At 37.4% G+C, this 18,506-nt stretch overlaps 1 protein-coding gene across 3 annotated transcripts in view; it reads left to right on the forward strand.

Moving 5' to 3' along the window:
- Positions 1-18,506, forward strand: part of LOC110966005 (WD repeat-containing protein 7) — a 125,599-nt gene that overhangs the window by 21,974 nt on the left and 85,119 nt on the right. For all 3 annotated transcript variants that reach the window (XM_022215222.2, XM_022215224.2, XM_022215223.2), the window contains exons 15-18: positions 3,170-3,384; positions 12,649-12,882; positions 13,459-13,752; positions 14,819-15,015. In XM_022215222.2, the coding sequence (XP_022070914.1) occupies positions 3,170-3,384; positions 12,649-12,882; positions 13,459-13,752; positions 14,819-15,015 (940 nt within the window). The remainder of the gene's footprint in view (positions 1-3,169; positions 3,385-12,648; positions 12,883-13,458; positions 13,753-14,818; positions 15,016-18,506) is intronic.

Genomic DNA, 18,506 nt, shown 5'->3' on the forward strand with positions numbered 1-18,506 from the left:
ATCCTGATAAAGCTTATTTTATATCCCGATACGATATAGATAACAATATAGCATATTTTTGGTAAATTCAATGAATGAATGGGACCGGGCAGCGGCATACCTGACAAAGTACGGTAGTCTGATCCTTGTCGGTCTTTTTAAATCCAAACCAACGCCATATGACAGAAGTTCCCCCTCTTTTAGGTACAAGCTCGTCGGTTTGAGCTGGTTGTTCGTGTGCATATTTCCCAGTTTGCATGTAATTGTAATCAACGTTGTAGGAGAGAGGAATAACGTTGTGGAAGAGACCAAAAAGTGAGTATAAAACACCCAAAATCTGTTTTTGAACTAGAGGCTAAATGCTGTGGTTTATTTTAGCATGACAGGAAGAAACATTTTCATTTATATTCCGCTCCGTAAGTCTGGATGGGATCTGTAGTGACTTTGTGCATGCGCGATTCATCTGTCGTCTGGCCGCGGAGTGATGTGGGTCTCCCCCTCCTCTCACTGGGTCTGCTGTGGGGTTACTGGACTGACAGCCTGTGCTCTGGGAGGGGGAGAAGCTCACAGCAACATCTGCTGCATGTTGAGGACAGTAACTGCAGAATGAGCCGAGTTTTCCTGTCAGAGTCTCCAAAACGGCAGAAAAAGTCGCGAGATTTGTCGCGAGTCGCTTTTGACAAAAAAAAGTCGCTAGGACGCTTTGGAAGTCGCTAGATTTAGCAAGAAAGTCGCTAAGTGGGCAACACTGCCGCGTGCCTGGGCTTGCCGTAAGGCACGTCGGTGATGTAAAATACTGCCGTAAAGTGTGTTTTGCGACACTGCGATATAAACGATAGGATCTTCACATAAAACATAGACATTTTCTATCGTCCAGACGATATCTATCGTGATATCGCCCAGCCCTAATGTGATCAGTAGCTGACCAATAGTTTGGACACTTCTTGTCCTTCTGAGAGCTTAAGTGACAACACCAGAAAAAACTCAAAGTCTACAAAACCATGATGATATAGCCTCTTTGGAACATAAATTCTACAATATTTGTTGAGGCAGTTTTTCTTGTTTGTAGTTTTGCTTTGCCTGCTATTCTGTTGTGTAGAATGGTCTGACATCCTACACTAGTTCTGACAGTTCTTGTTCATCTGAAATTCTGATCATCAGCAGCTAAGGAAGTCTACACAAACTATTGATTTGTTCTGAGGAACATGAATATCTACAATAATTGGCAGGTTTCTTGTTTGTAGTTCTGTAGTGTAGAATGGTCAGACTGCACCTCAGTATCATTCTGCTATAAGAGAAAAAACGCTCCCGTTTGTATTTCTTTAAACCAATCAGAGTTGTCATGGGCGGAGCTTAGCATCTTTGGTATTTCCTCAAAATAATCAGGGCTTGGACTGTTGTGGTGATATATTTCCATGCAGGAAGATGAATACTGTGATTAAAATAGATAATTTGCCACAAAAAATAGCAAAGCTGCCTTACTGCAATCCAACTTTAGTATTGCTGCTCTGCTGTTGTTTCCCATAGCAAACAGAATGGTAACACACGGATAGCTTAAGTAATCTACATGCTTTATGAAGCACCTGAAATTTGGAAGAAGCTCTTTAAATCAAGATGGTATTACCAAGAAGGCTACATTTGGATTAAACCTGAACTGTATTTGGTGCAGCATATAGTAGACGTAGCATTAGGCTGAGTGATGACCAGCAACTGGAAAAGACCAGTTGTGGGTGCATATATATCTGTGTGTGTGTGTGTGTGTGTGTGTGTGTGTGTGTGTGTGTGTGTACTTGTTTCTGCTATTCCGGTGGGGACTTTGACCTGACTATTTGCTATAAAGGTGGGGACTTGTCTTACGGTGGGGACCTAAAATGAGGTCCCCACGGGTGGCAACACCGTTTTCTTGGCCATATTGTTGTTAATAAAAAATGTAAAAGTGCAAAAACGTTTGTTTAGGGTTAGGCATTGATTTGGTGATGGTTAAGGTAAGGGTTAGGAGTTAGATATGAATGGGAGTCAATGGTAAGTCCCCACCGGTATAGAAAAACAAACGTGTGTGTGTGGTGCCGACCTGAATGAGCTGTAGTGCTGGGAGATTGCAGGGTAGCTAAGTGTGAAATTAAGGAAGGTGAGTGTGTACTCAGGCGTTGGACATGTAATAGGGCCATGGCTCACCGGCCCTTCATCACACACACATACAGGTATAATGGTGCCACTTCTCCTCTCACTCAATACCTGAACCAACACCGATGTCAGCTCTGTCTGCAGCTAATGATGTCTCTCTAAAGTCTTTCTGTGAAGCCGGAGAATGGCCGCAGTCGGAGATAGAGAGGCCTGTCTGTGACCTGAATCATATTCAAGAGACAATAGATGATGATGCTGAGCCTGGAGACAAACCGAGAGGGAGAGAGATTGGAAGATTGATATAAATAGAAGTGTGAGAGCAAGGGTAAAGAGGAGAAAGGGCTGATGGGAACACAGAGCAAGTGTGTGATGAGAATGAAGAGAAACAAAGATCAGTGTCTCTTTCCAAAGGGGCTGGATGTGGTAGAAATCAGGTTCTTTCTCACCAAACTTTGAGGATGATTTCTTTATAGAGCTGGCTTTGGTTTCATGTTGTAGGGAACTTCATGGCAATGTGGTTTAACCCTGCAAACTCCAATCAGCTTTTGCTTCATCTCCTGTCACATTTTTTTTCAAATTTTTCGCTGTAGTATAGAATCCTCCATTGAATCAGGAAAACCATGACTATAGGTAGAGAAAACTCAAATGTATTATGTGCAGAATGGCGCAGTTATAAGATAACATAAGATCAACTTTATCGATAAGTCATTGAAGGAATCCACATATAGATGCCAATGAAGCGGATCAAGAAACAGGACAAGAAATACACAAGTACACTGAGGTTAAACACGGGTTTGCTTACTTTTTTGTAGTTCTGTGGTGTAGAATAGTCTGACTGCACTGTACTATTCAACTATATCAGGGAAAAACAAACAGTAATTGTGGGTGGGGCTAAGCGAAGGATGCCTTGTTGTCAAACGGAACGTTTTTTTTTTTTTAAATCCTCTGCACAACTTGAAATTTTCAGTTGCTGTGCCAATGTTGTTGTAATCTGAATCAAAGAATACTAATAGCTCATAACTGCATCTACCTGAAGTAAGTCTGACCAACTTGTTTGTGTTTTCAGGAGCCTTGGACCGCTGTGTGATGGGAATAACCGCAGTAGAGATCCTGAACGCCTGCGACGAACTGGCTCCGGCCACCGTTGACGCTCTGAGCCACTCGGCGGTGAACCTGAAGCAGGCAATGACCCGTCGCAGCCTGGCGGCGCTGAAGAACATGGCCCAGCACAAACTGCAGACGCTCGCCACCAACCTGCTGGCCGCAGACAACGCCGACAAGGTAAGGACGACCACGAACGACCGACGTTTCTACCTGTTAAAAACACAGAAACCGAATCTCTAATAATTTTGCTAATCAGCTTCCATTTGACCAGAAGAATACCAAACATTTTTGTAGAGGTTATGTTAACCAATTAAAAATATATTAACTGATCAGGCAGAAGGTCGTACATGTCAGAAAATGTATTTTCCTGTAATACCTGGTTTTGCCACCAGGTGGAACTTTTTTTCTCTCAGCACTTTTTACTTGTTTACTCAGATTTCTGTCAGTTTTGTGTTGGCAAACAGATTGCATTGTGGGAGTTTAGCTTGTCAAGTGCAACCATGAGAAAGTATCCTGTGACACTTAACAGCTACTAGCAAAAGTTTTTGTTTCCAGTGAACAGAGGGCGCTATTATTTCACCATCAAGCAAGTGTCCAATTTTATCAGTTGGTTAAGCAGCCAGTGTATTACGTGACTGCATGTAGGACTTAAAATGGTGTATACTGGGTTCATTTGGTGTTATTGATTAATTAAATATGGATGGGTAAGCCTGCAGAGTATTGGTTAAGGAAACGTCCCTACATTCTTGGGTTCTAGCTTCTCTAATCTACAGCTTTGTCGTATTTCTGTTTAATGTAGTTGTAAGTTGAGGGTTCTTGGAAGTATTTGGGTAAACTTTGATGGAAATTCTTCACAGTTTTTTTTGACATTTTTAAGACTAAACAAGACTAAAGTCATGCTAGCAGCACTAAGACTATTTTTAGGTGCTTTGATCTAAATAAGCAATTAAGTTCTTCCTTATTTTTTTTGCATGTTAGCGCCCTTAACCTGTATGTATGTTTTTGACATTTTTAAAACTAAACAAGACAAAGGTTATGCTAGCAGCACTGTAAGATGTTTTTACGTGCTTTGATCTAAATAAGCAAGTCATTTTTACCATATTTTTTAGCATGTTTCGGTTAACTTGGATTGTTCTGGTTGCTCTCTGGAAACCAGACAAAATCAGAATCGAACGTACTTCATCGATTTTAAATAGTTTGCGTTGCAATTGGTCCCATTCAAAATTTAAGAAAAGATTAGCTGATTGTACTGAACCACTATAGTGACCAGTGAAACCAGTAGCTTTTAGCTATAGCAGCTAATCAATGGTGACTTCCACTGTGTCACAGTTAATTACTTCCATGGCAAAGGGTAATTTAAAGGCTGTAAAAGTCTCAAACAACCTTAAATTTGTCGTAAATCTTGTAACATTCGTGGCTCCTGAGCGATTAAACTTCAGCTCTTTTAGGGAGTTTTGTGTTTTGCTCGGTGTGACAGTGTAAAAAAATCAACAGATTGAACTGAAGACGATCAGAATCAGGGACAAATGTTGTTTACTGAAGTGCATGGTCATTAAATACCAATTGTTTTTATTTAAATCAGCCCAGTAATTCCTGATTTCCACCTTTACCATTCCCACAGCTGCCTTAATAATCAAACTTCACAAAAACAAAACAACAAACACAACCAGTGACTGCAGATTTGTCAGATCTGATGTTCAGTGAAGCTCGTCCTCTTCATATACCGTCTTTCTCTTTCCTTTCCCATTCATTAAAATCAAAAGCAGACCTACAACACCTTTAACACACTCAGATGTACCGGTCCTCTCGGTCAGATGGCTGAAGTCCAATTAAAACTCTGCTGGAGATGAGCTAAAGGTCAACAGTACGTCCACTGTTTGTGTGGTTGTGTCTCAGGGAAGGATCATCTTAAATGTCATAATGGTTGAAAAATAAATAAGCGTTTCTCTTGTCTAAGCTTGAATCTCCTGAGAGAAGCTTAAGAATAAATCCACCCAGTTTTTAGAAGAATCAGTCTCCACAGAAATAGTGTTTATTTTTGCTTCTGCACTGTAATAGTGCATCTCAAAAAACATAACGTCAGGAAAAAGTTGAGTATTTTCTATCAGTTATTGAATAAAATAAAACTCTAATATATTCTAGACATAAAGTGAAATATTTGAGCCTTTTATGTTGTTTTTAATTCATCAAATGTGGTCGATTATGGCTTACAATTCATGAAAATCGGAAATCCAAGATCTCAGATTATTAGAATATTCTCTAAACTGTCAGTGACTGAAACATCTTTAAAGTTTTAGGATATTTATTTTGTTCCTGCATCCAGCAAAAAAGTTGGCCATGAAAGCAAGGAATATGTGAATAAAAATGGAAAAAAAAACAGATCATGCAGCTTTATTTCTCAATCTCTAATCGTTTCTTGCTGCTGTCATATTTTACCTCTTTGTGGGTTAATTTTTCACTGTGATATGAAGTCCTGCACCTTTATGGAAACAGAAGAACCTTAAATGGATTAAAATGTTTTCTCAGCAGTTAAAGTGCCATAAATCAGTTGCATTTCTCAGTTTATTAATAAAACCTGGATTCAACATGGACATTTTTTTTCAAAAAAATATTGTCAAAAATCGACTAATTGATGAGTCATTTTTAGGCTTTTCAACCTCTAGTAGCTTTTTCTCTCTACTCCGTACATTAGAAAGACATTTCAACGTGCTGAATGTTCAGCTGCATTTATTTTAATCATCTAATGTTATTTATTTTACTGTCAGTCTCTTTATTTAGTGTGAACGTTGCCTGCAGTTTAAACAAAAAGGCCTTGAAATTTTTTGACAATTTCTCGCAGCTTCTTACTTGTGATGATAAACGTAGTTATTTTTGCGTCTGGAGCAAATGGTTTTTTGGTGAATTTCCAATCAAGACATGCTAAATAAAGTGATTTTTGTGAGGCTTAGATTTGGTCAATTGTCCAGTAATTTTACAGTTTCTGGTTCCGATAAATGGTGTAATTTTAGTGTTTCTTTATGCTTTAAAGATAACGTGTTTCAAATTTGCAGTTCTGTTTGTAGGTTCTGGGGTTTAGAGGATTAAAAACTGAATATCTTTCCATATTATCAAGCAAACTGAATTGTGGAAGTTCAGCTAGTAAAGTGCAACCATGAGAAAGTGTCCTGTGATGCTTAATGGCTACCGGCTAAAGCTAACTGAAGTGCGCTAATTCAACGCTGCTTCAAGCAAGTGGCTAATTGCTTCAGCTACGTTAGCAGCCAACATATGGCATTATTTTAGTGATTTTTATTTTTTTGCATTTCAAGCCCGTTTGCAGGTTAAAGACAGAATTTGTGTGAAATACAGGACGAGACTCTGCAGTTAGCTTTGTACAAACCAAATAATCGATGAATTAATGTGCAAACAGTTCTGATTTGTGAAGCCACCCATTTTTCATGCACTATACCAGATGTTTCTCAATGAACTTGCATCTTTCTGAGTGGTTTTGGCGCAACAAGTGATCTCAGAATTCATGCTTTTCTTGAGGAAACGAGGTTTTCTGACTTAATGTTAGAAATCAGCTCTCAGTGTTTTCCAGATGTGCGTTTGGTAGTTTAGAGATGTTTTGGCCTCTCAGGGGATCAGAGACTTTTCGTTGATGCGATTTATCCTGAGAGATAAAACTCCGCCCCCATGCTCAGAAAACAACCGCTATCAATTATTTAGCATCGTTTAGTTCACCTGCTGCTACAGTTTCACTTTTACAGGAAGCCGTTCAGCTCCCGTGGTTTCTTCTTTGGGATTCATTCTTGTTTCCTTCTACCTGATAGCCTCCGTGTTGCTTCTTTTGTTTTTTTTCTACTGTAAATGTCTTGTGGGGGTTTTCCTGCCACAATAGGAGCTTTTTCTTTTTCTGTAAAAAGGCCAAAACACTGCAGGTACAATCGTTCTATCAGAAATGCGTCGTCGTCTTCCTTTGTGCCGCCCTCCTCGCTGTCGTTTCTCCCTGATATCCACTCAAATTACAGCTCTGAAGCACCGCTGTGGGCTGTAAGTGTGAGTTCTGGCCTGCTGGGAGTAATGACGGATGATGACCGTGAAATGTCAGACGATCAAGCCAAACATTCAGCCTCCGTCCATGTGTGTTTGTTTGTTTGTTGCTCAGGTTTCAGTGTTTGAGGGTAGTCGATGTGCGACTTTGACTTCGTCCTCTGGAGGTTTTTGCTGAATGTGCTGATCCGTGGACGTGGAGAAAAATAGAAACTAGAGCCGAAACCGTGAGACAGTAAACAGAAAATTCAATCAGCTGCAGTTTTGACGAGCAATTAATGGTGTCAGACATTTAACAAGATGGGAAAATGTCAGCATTTTCTGTTTGGCTCTGTTTTATGTGAACTGAATATCTTGAGTATGCATACCTAGATTCTCTCATAGGAAAACGATAACGACGAACTGTTTCAGGAGTATACATACCTAGATTCTGAATCATTTTCAGAGTATACTTACCTAGATTGTCTCATAGATAAACAATTAAAAGTCAAACCTTTTTGAGAGTGTACATACCTAGATACTTTTGTAGATGAACAATGAAGGCGTAAAATGTTTTACGAGTACACATAGTTAGATTCTCTTATAGGTAAATAAAAAGACGTGAACTTTTTGGTTATACACGCCTACATTCTGAACCATTTTAAGAGTACACATCTTGAGTCTCATAGATAAACAACAGAGTGAACATTTTTAAGCGTGTACATACCTAGATTATCTCATCGATAAACAATTAGGAGTCAAACCGTTTTAATATATACACACCTAGGTTCTGAACCGTTTTAACATACCTAGATTCTCGTCGATAAAAAGCAGACTTGAACAGTTGTAAGCATATATATATATATATACATACCTAGATTCTCTCATAGAACAAGACTTGAATTGTTTTAAGAGTGTATATATACTTAGATTTTCTCATGAACAATAAAGACTTGAACCTTTTTGAGAGTAGACACACATAGATTCTCACACACAGACGAGCATCACGTTGTTTTTATGTTCTGAGATGGAGAATATTCAGTTGAAGTCAAACAGTGAAAACTTGTGCGTCAAGAGTTTCCATCATGTTGTGCGCCGTTGTGTGCCTGTGGATGTTTGTGCGACTCCAGTGTTTGCCAGAAGGGCCCTGCAGGACGATGACCTTTAGACCTGCTGCCCAGGAGCTAAACTGCATGAAATACATAAATATATTGATAAATCTCTATACACGCAGTGAAAGTACGTCTGTTTGTGTTCATATGAGCTCGACATTTTGGCTGAAACGAGGGAATTCTACACAGTTTAAACGAGTTTCAGAGCATTTTATTTTAATCTTAATGTTGTACTTTAATGACAGCAGCACTAAAGATCAAAATTCGTTTTTTTTGGCAAAAGACACGAAGCAGAATGGAACTTCCAGGCTTCTGAATCGCCACAGCAATACAGGTAATAAACATAGTGAGTAAAAATGTGATTTAAAATCCACGTAAAATTCATTAAATCCAACTTTTTAAAGAGGTTCTTGTCCCGTCAGGATCTTTCTCGGTCTTCAAGTTAAGGTTCGGTTCAGAGGTTTCGGTCAGATCTTCTTTGGTGTTTAAATCAAAACTTAAAGGTGTTTTTTTGGGCTGCGGGATGAATTCTTCTCCATAAAGATGCAAACTAGAGGAAGCAGCTACTGATCTGTAACTAAGATTTATAAGAAAATAAGACCTTTTTCCATCATTCACTGTAAAACGCTGATTTTTTTCACTTCTTTTCTAGTGTTTTCCATCATGAAAAGTAGTTTAGAAACCCTAAATAATCCTTAAACAGAACTTTTCCTGATTGGAATCTTATGTTCTTTATTTAAAATATCATTTTTACTACAGTTTAAATCTTTTAAAGCTTCTTGTAATCTTTCTAGATCTTTAAACTTAATGATTATTTACCAGTTTATGTGAAAATGACAGATTTTTGTTGTGGATCTTTTAACACGTTAACAGTTCAGTTTATTGCTATTTAATGGATTTTCCCAGTTTTGTTGAATTACCGATGGTAAAATAAAGTATTATTTTACATGTTAACCCTAAAAAAACTGTAAATTTGTTGAGAATCTTTGATGACTTTGAATCTTTGCTTTAAAGTTACACTATTTGTTATTTTTCTGTATTCAAATTGGCAAAATATTTCATTATTGTAAAGATATTTGCTGGTATTTTTTCAGTTTTTAGAATTTTGAAACATTACAGTATCTCACCATTTATTAGTGTTTGTTTAAAGGTAGTTCTTGTTTCCAAATCTTGTAAGCTTGTTGATTATTTACCAGTTATCTTGACAGTATGACAGGTTTGTGGTGTGTTCTGGACCTCATTGTAGATGCAATACTTGGCAGTATTAATGTGTGTGTAATGCTGCTTGTGGCCTTTAGATGGCAGTATTTCTCCACCAAAACGACACACATTCAGCCACACAATGACACACAAACACATGCTGAAACATGGACGAGGCACAAAATAAACCAAGTCATGTAAGTAAACAAAAGCTGTGTTCTTCACGTTCACTCGGGTCCCTTCAGTGTTTGTCCTTGTGCCTGAATTATCACATTTCTGACACCAAACGCAGCATTTTGAGCTCAAATCGAACCATTTAGTCGTTAAAACAATGAATAACCAGCTTGAAAACGGAGCTAAATCATAATAAAAATGAAAAAACATGCGTGTTTACCTGTTTTTGGAGCACAAACATGCATGTGTTTGCTGCCTGCTGATGCTTTTTAACCCCAGTCTCCACTCAGACACAACAATAAACCCTGAGGGAGGACTTTGCTGTTGAAGCTGTGATGTTGTGTGTCTTTGTGTGTCGCAGCTGCAGGTGTGTTTCTACAGATAATTATTGTTTTCAGCGAGCCTCCTCCACACGGCGACATTCAGCTCCATTCACTGAGTTCTGTTAGAAAACGGTGTTTCAAAGCCACAAAAAGCGACAGAAATAATTAAAATGTGTAGAAAGCACGCTAGATTTAACAACATACAGACAAAATACCACAACAACAGAAACGTGTGAAGCCTCTAAAATGTCAAAACATGAACTGTACAAATATATTTTAATAGTTTTACACGTCATTTTTTTGTCATTAGCAGTTTATTGCTATTTTACATATTTCTCGTTTTGTTTGATTTCCACGATGTGAAATCACAGAAAAATGTTTTATTTTACATGAACCTTAGAGAGAAAAACAACCCAAACTGTCCGTATCCCATCAAAAATCTGTATTTGTATTACTTCTTTAACAATCGCTTTTTTTCTCTATTTAAATGAGCAATTTATTTTTATTTAACAGATATTTGCTTTAATTTGAAAGAAAAAATACTTAAATTATTTTTAAAATACTATTTTACTGGTTTTTCTGTTTAAATTACAGATAATATCTAGTGAAATCACTAGTTGAATCTTTTTAATGTAAATTAAAAAAAATCAACATATTTTTACAGATTTTTGATATTTAATTTTTTTTACAATTGCTTGTTTTTTTCTGTATTTAAATTACCCATACATCACTTTAGTTTGCAGATATTTGCTTTAATTTAAAAGGAAAATGACAAATATTAATGAATAAAAATGTAAAAGCATTTCTAAATTATATTTTAGTTTTTTCCTGTTTAAGTTACAAGTGATATCTAGTGAAATCAAGAAATAATTTTTTTTAGTTGTACATTAATTAGCAAAAAAGAACAGATTTTTGCAGTTATGATGTATATTGGAAAATAAAATGACATATTAAGGATTTTAAAAAATAATAATTTTTTAAATTTTATTTTTCAGATTTTTTTTCAGCATTTAGTTAAATTCTGATTAATTATTTTTAATTGTATATCAGCAAAAAAATAATTTTACACGTCTTTGCTGTTATTTGAAAGAATTATTATGTATATTAGGAGTTGAAAAATGGTAAGTAATGAAATCACAGATGGAAAAAAACAAACAAATGTTTACATGAAAATCTGCGTTTTTATTATTTGTTCTTGAACAATAAAATGAAACGGTTTTACTGCATTCAAAGCAGCTGAAAATCATATTATTTTGCAAACATTTGTGGTTATTTTTTACAGTTTTTGAACACTGCAGTTTTCCACCGTTTAAGAACTGATTTTTTTTGGCACCTTTTTTAGTTTTATCTGGATGTTTGTTTATTTTTTATAGCATTTCAGGTTTGTGAGGTTAAACTACAGGTGAAATAAAGGAGGCAAACTTACATTTGGAGCAGTTTAAACATAACTCAGACCTTCCGACTCCTAACACATCCCAGAATATCCAGCGTTGCCCTTTTCTCTGCTCTTCATTCCCTCCAGTTTCTCTCTAACGGGATCTCGGTTTAATTGCAGCCGTCACCTCGTTAACGTGGAAACTGACGGCGGCTGTTCTACATACGTCTTCGTCTCGCTGCTAATTTAATTAACATCGACGTTAGCGTGTTTGTATTAGCGCCGATTACAGCAGACGGTGTGTGTCTGCTGGCAGGCTTCCATGATAACTCATGTTTTAAGTGATTTAGAGATTTTTTTAATTTTTTTTTTACATTTTATGCCTTTAATTGATACAGAGAGCAGAGGAGATGACCTAATATGTTTTTAATTTAAAAAATGAAGATATTAAAGTATTAAATGCTTGTTTTATAAATAACTGTTAGTTTGTCCACTCCTTTTAACGATTTCAAACCCAAGATATCAGATTTACTTGTTAATAAATACAAATACCAAATGTTTGTGTCCCATCATTACACTTTTAATGCATTTAGTTTGACTTGCAGGTGGAAAATAAGATTTTTGTAGATTTTAAGTGCTTTAGTCCAGATGTGTGAAGTTTAGATTTTTTTCCGTGAATTGGATTCGAATCGGGTTTAGCTAATATGGATGGATTTGTCTTTTAAATGCTTCACAGGCAGCAATGCAGCATAACATTTTATTATGTGTTTGCCTGTGTAGATGTGTATAGTTATGTACGCAAGCTGAACCGACGGACCACGTATTGAATTTGTTTAGCCTCATAAATACTCCCAAAAACCCACAAATTTGTAGGTTTGATTCAGAAGTAATGAAGACGTTCAAGTGTAGGAGTTGGTATGTTTGTTTGAGGCATATTAGCGGTTGAAGGTCTTCATTTTTCAGCTAAGCTCCTTTTTTTTGGCTCATAATTTGTGCACAATCTTTTTCTCAGGCCCTAAATATTTCTTTTACATGTGAAAACGCCATTAGATTAACATGAAGAATGTGCAGATTTTCATTGTGGTTGTTCCATTTTCTTTCTACAAAGATAAAATCCCGTCAAAGAAAGATGCTTAAAAACTCAACTGGAGGTTTTAGGAATTTCTAGCAGTAACTGACTAAAAGCCACCACTTTTACCCTTTAAGTTGTATTTTTATGAATAAATCTCTTGTCTTTGTCTTCCAGGGCAACTTGCCGAAATACTCCCACAACGCCCTGGTGGTCCAGGCCATGAAGACCAACCTGACGGACCCCGACATGCACGTGTTGTTCTTTGACGTGGAGGCGGTGATCATCCAGCTGCTGACTGAAGAAGCCCAGAGACCGAATCCCACGCTGGTGTCTCCAGAGACGCTGCAGAAGAGCCAAGCTGGAGCCGACAAGGGAGGCTCCCTCCTGGCCAACAAGTTCTTCAAACAGGTCAGAAAACCTTTTTTATACACTATTAACGTCTTCTTTTACAACATAAAATTTACTGGATTTAAAGTAGCTAAAAAGCCATTATTTTACAGATGTTTGCTGATATTTTTTACCAGTTTTACAGTTTCTAGTATTACAGTGTTCGACAATATTAAAGCCTGTATAGCTGGTAAGAGAGGACAGCAGCTTGTAAGATTAATTTTTAAAATTAAAATGAGTATTAGGAGCATTGAGAGTAGCCAAAAGGCATTGAAAACATTTACATCTTGAGGTTTTTATTGAAAATATCAAAGGAGAACCACTTGATTGAAAGAAATCTTAAAGAATTAAAAGGGAGCAATTTTCAGAGTCTAAAAAGTCGTTTTTAACCTTTAGTTGAGCAGATTGAGAGCTGTTGGAAGGCCAGAAACCTGACTGAAATCTTAAAAAATGGCATTATTATACAAGAGAGTAACTGAGAGTAGAGAACTTTCTCCAGAGTCTTTGATCAGAATGGAAGCTGGACGTTGTCCAGGTTTGGTGTTTTGAGGAGAGGCTGAACTGGTAAATTAAGGAAACCGTCTCCGTCCAAACCAGGTGAAGGAAACCGTGAAGGAGACGATCAAGGAGCACCTCCTGGACGAAGACGAGGAGGAGGAGGAGGAGATGAGGAGGCGCGAGGAGAAGTCCAAGTCACTGAGTCTGCTGGAGTACAACCTGACCATGGACACGGCCAAGCTCTTCATGTCCTGCCTCCACGCCTGGGGCCTCAACGAACAGCTGGACGGCATCTGTCTGGACCGACTGGGCATGCTCAGACCGCACTGTCCAATCTCCTTCGGCCTGATCTCCAGAGGAGGTCACATGTCCCTGATGCTGCCCACCTTCAAGGTAAACGTCTGCTGTCACCAAGTGTTTAGAATTGACTCTGGAAACTATAAGAGGACATTCTAATTTTTTGCTCTTGCACCATGAGCCTGTGGGGTAAACTTATGGAACAGTCTGGACGAAAATCTCTATATGAGTTTAACGACAAACAATTTAAGGAAATATACCACAAAAGGAACAGTAAAGGTGTTCTTGAGGTTTCTAAAGATGTATGTAAGCCTAAACATTGAAAGATATGAGATGCATGGACATGTAGCTGGTAGGAGTTAATATTCTGGTTTTTGTTTTGCCTTGAGACTTTGGCATGTCTGAAATAAATCAAATAAATTAATTAATAGAGAGTTCCGACTGATATAAAATGAAACTATGGCTAAGGAGAAAAATATTTAAAAAGCAAAAGGAATCGATAATAGATGTGATGATGCACTTTTGACGTGAAGCAGCAGTGAATTCACCGTCTTTGCCAACGAAAGTCCATCTTGTCTTCATCTTTTGACTCTCCTAACTTTTTCTTCTTTTGTTAGTTTCTGACATTAAAAAGGCAGAAATAGTCTGAAGAACACTGTTAAAATCTGTTTTAAGATCCACTGGGGTAAAGCAGAGTCACTTCTTCAACTTTTCTTGCAACCAACCAGTCCTTAGGAAAACATCAAACATTCTGCTTGTCCTCAACATGTCCTTCCAGTCAACTTCACTCAAACACTAACCGACACTGTAAATCATTCATTTCTCCTGCTATTCGTCTTTTAAATACTTCAAATACAGCAATACAGTGTTGAATTTTATTTATTATGATGTTTTTAGTTCTGTAGATGTATATAGCTTTGTACATGTACGCATCAAGGGCTGCATCTATGTGGGTACGTATACTTTTTTGTGAGTTTTTGACCCACAACAAGCTGCTTCAACTGATTTACCCCAAGTTCTATCAATAAAGTTGCTTGAATTGAATTGACAGTGTACATTCTAGAGCTCAGATAGCTGCTAAATTGATGCCACAGAGCAGTATTTACAGGATTTCTGCCCCGGTGTTAAAGACATACAACCTTCCTCTTTGTCCGACTCCCAGGAGTCTTTGCTGCGTCAGTTGTCCCTGGCGACGGGTCTGAAGCTCACGTTGTCAGACATCGTCGGAAAAGGGACGTATGGCGTCTCGAGGGCCGTCACCACCCAACACCTCCTGTCCGTCATCTCTCTGGCCAACACCCTGATGGGGATGACCAACGCCACCTTCGTCGGAGAACACATGAAGAAAGCACCGGCCAGGTAACAAAAAAATCACTTTTTTGAAACCAAATCTGAGCTACAAGTTGTCTAGATATTGACAATACAGTATTTTTACCAGCTATCTCCAATAAAGTAATAAAACACCCTCTCTAGAAGCGATTATTGGAGCTTCAGTTGAACATACTTGTTCTCTGACTTCAGTCTGTCCTGATTGTTTTTTGCCAGACTTCTAAATCTGTCCATTATTTTTAAGACTATTGGACATCAAGGGATGGAATCTACCTAGAAGGATTCAGAATTTTTATGTCTGGTTTAAAGGAAGGTCCACATATCCAGCGTATCTTTTTGGTATCCGGCTTTACTAAACTGAACAACCGCAGTCTCACATAGGTGGTTACCAACTTCGTAAGTCAATCTGGATATGAGCTTACATGAAAGAGTTGGTATCCGATGAACATTCACAAACCTGGACAGTTCTATTGGCTCTCTGAGTAGAATATTTTACAAATGAAGAGCAAATTATACTATTAGAGAAGCTTTTAAATACATAATGCAGACCAGCAGCAACACATTTTCAAAATATGTGAATGTTAACCGGCTTATCGATGTTACTACCAAGTTATTATGGTACGATTAGATCTGATTGTAAATACAACTGTCTATTCCATTGAATGAACACGTTGCGTAGATGTTTCTTCCGGTGTATAAAACAGGTTTATTGTTTCAGCTACAACCTTGATGTAAAAAAATGAACATAATTCAAATAAGACACTCTAATACTGTATAGAAAGCTATAAAGTAAATGTGTACATCTTTATATATTCTCACAAGCAAAAAAAATAAAGATCTTCAACAAAACAGTGGAATTTAAAGTGTCAAACAGGCTAAAATGCAGCCGAAGTCCAACCATTTTGTGTATAAGTTGCTTCGATGAAGGTTTCTTATTCAGTATTTAAAATCCAGTTTAATTCCCATCATGCATCATAGATTCTATAACAAAAAGCACATGTAGTCCCTTTACGCTGCTGACAAAAAAGGCCAATTATTTCACAAATACATGATGAAGTAATAACATTAAGCTAACTTCATGGCGATATGGAGGATTAATTCTCACATTCAGTCTCATTGTTATGGAATTTTAGCCTCATTTTTTCAGCTAATTGGTGGCGTTTTGGGAGCGATGTAAAGAACTAATGCAGAAACATAATTCAAACTGATAAGCAGACTAACTGCAAATCTGAAAAAGTCAAGAAGTACCAGGCTTTAGAGCTTTATCGGCTTCTGTCTTAGGGTTATCGCTTAATAAAACAATGAAATGGCATCAAAAATCGCTTGCAGCTCTAAAAACTCTTACCTTCCGCTGTTATCTGTTTTTTAATTATTTGTTATCTTGAAGACAACCTGCTTTGGAGCTTGTTAGAGTTCAGCATAAATGACTACAGAGATATAACTTCCATCGTAGATAAACCAGAAATGACTTCAATAGCCTTCGTAGTACAAACTTGGATGGCACAGATTCTTATATTTCAGGCATTTAAGGTGTTTAATTGAAAGAAATACTTTAGCTACAGCATTTTATGGACTCATAATGAAGCTCAACATATCTGGTAGAACGCACTTCATAGATCATCAGTGATTCCAGCTGGAAAACACAAAAACAAACTAAACAAGCTGGAAAAGAAGCCAGAATTCAAAGCACAGACGCTCAGTACGTATACAAGGATAACGAGTGTTGTGTTATGTTGTGTGCGTGGCTGATTGTTTAGTCTGTGTGAGCTCTCATTGTGCGGTGAAAGATTTAACGTGGAGGTCAAGGGGTCCTGCTCTTGTAATACCAAACACAACATTTCATCGTCCATTCGTCAGCTTCAAGGATAAACCTGCAGGGAGGCCAAACATGGTAGAAGCACAAATGATAAAATGCAGAGAAAGAGGAGAGGTTTTTATCAGACTTTATTTTCTGGTTCCACTCTTTAATTCTCTTTAGATTTTTTATCTTATTTATTGAATAAAATGATTAAACCTGGAATAAAAATGCAGTTTACCTTCTGTACATCTGATTTGCTTCAAAGTTAAACTGGATATTTTCCAAGATATCTGCAAAAATTTAGAGGTAAATATTATTAAAAATTGCCCGTCAATTCAATTTCAGCAAGTTTTTCCCCACAGAGGAAGTCAAGTTCCATCCAAGGCAGCTCTAAAGTCAATAAAAATAAATCCCTCGAGTACCAACTATTCTTCTACAATTCTGCAATTTCATTTAGCAGACGCTTTTGTCCAAAGTGACATACAACACAAGCAAGAATTCAGACAGTCTTATTGGAAGACAAGTCTAAATCTAGTCTGTTTAGATAAAACATCTAATTAAAGTCTCAAGTCTAGTCTTCTGTCAACTGAGACCAGTCTGAGTCAAGTCCTAGGTCTTTTTAAAGAAAGTCTCAAGTCCATTTTAAGGTTCTTGAAGCGGCATTGAAGTCAAATCTGAGTCCAAAATCTTTGCAAAGTTACTCACAATTTAGGTATTTGTAGAGAAATTCAGTTGAAGTCTGAAAGGAAATCAAGACTAAACATCCAAAAGTCGAGACCGAACTCAAAGTTTAGATCAAGTTATCATAAGCATTTTTTTTAAGTCATTTAAAGAGATGGTTGTGGATAAGATCTAATTCAAGTCTAAATTCTAATCTTCAGTCAACTGAGACCAGCCTGAGTCAAATCTCAGGTCTTTTTAAAGAAAGTCTCAGTTCCAGTTTGAGGTTCTTGAAGTTATGTTCAAATCCAGTCTTGTCACTAAGTTCTAAGAAATTCCATCCAAGTCTGAAGGAAATCAAGACCAAAAGTCAAGTCAAAGTTCTTTTCTTTTAAAACAAGCTTATGTCAAGTTCTCTTTCGCAAATTTCAAGTCATTTTCAAATGTTTGGATCTGTGTGCTGCATGAACATTTCAATGTCACATTTTCAGGTTTTAGTCATGGTGGCGACTGTGATTATTGGGTTGAATTCAACCAAAAGTACAATTTTCAGATGAAAAGAAAGTTTTAGCTGTAAAATCAGAAACTTAAAGCACCACCACAGAAAACCACAAAACACCATGTAGCCTGGGAAACTTTTCATTACTTTGTCAGAAGCAAAGAACTCTTGTTCTTCTTCTTCAGTGTGCCCATATCAGGCTTCAGACAGCAGCTGAAGACTTCTTTGTAAAACTCAAATGTCGACACTCCAAGCCAGCAGTTGTGAATATTTGAAGGTGTTTTGGTTTTTGGCTTTTTCATGTCTCCCATCTTACATTTATGACAGTGGAAAAGCTTCCATCTCTGTGCTGCTGGAGTTAGAAAAGAACAAGAACTCCTAGTGTTTTAGTATTTCATCACAACAATCACAGCAGTGGTTCCTGTGTCGGCTGAAGGCTTGAAGTTGTCCCTTTGGAGAAATAGTGGAGACTAAAACCATTTGCTTTTCATTTCTTAATCTCAGTCTTTAAAGATAGCTGCTTTCTGTCGGACTCCCCAGCTCCTTCTACAGAACTGTCACGTA

Source organism: Acanthochromis polyacanthus, chromosome 18 (assembly GCF_021347895.1).
Source record: "Acanthochromis polyacanthus isolate Apoly-LR-REF ecotype Palm Island chromosome 18, KAUST_Apoly_ChrSc, whole genome shotgun sequence".
NCBI lineage: Eukaryota > Metazoa > Chordata > Actinopteri > Pomacentridae > Acanthochromis > Acanthochromis polyacanthus.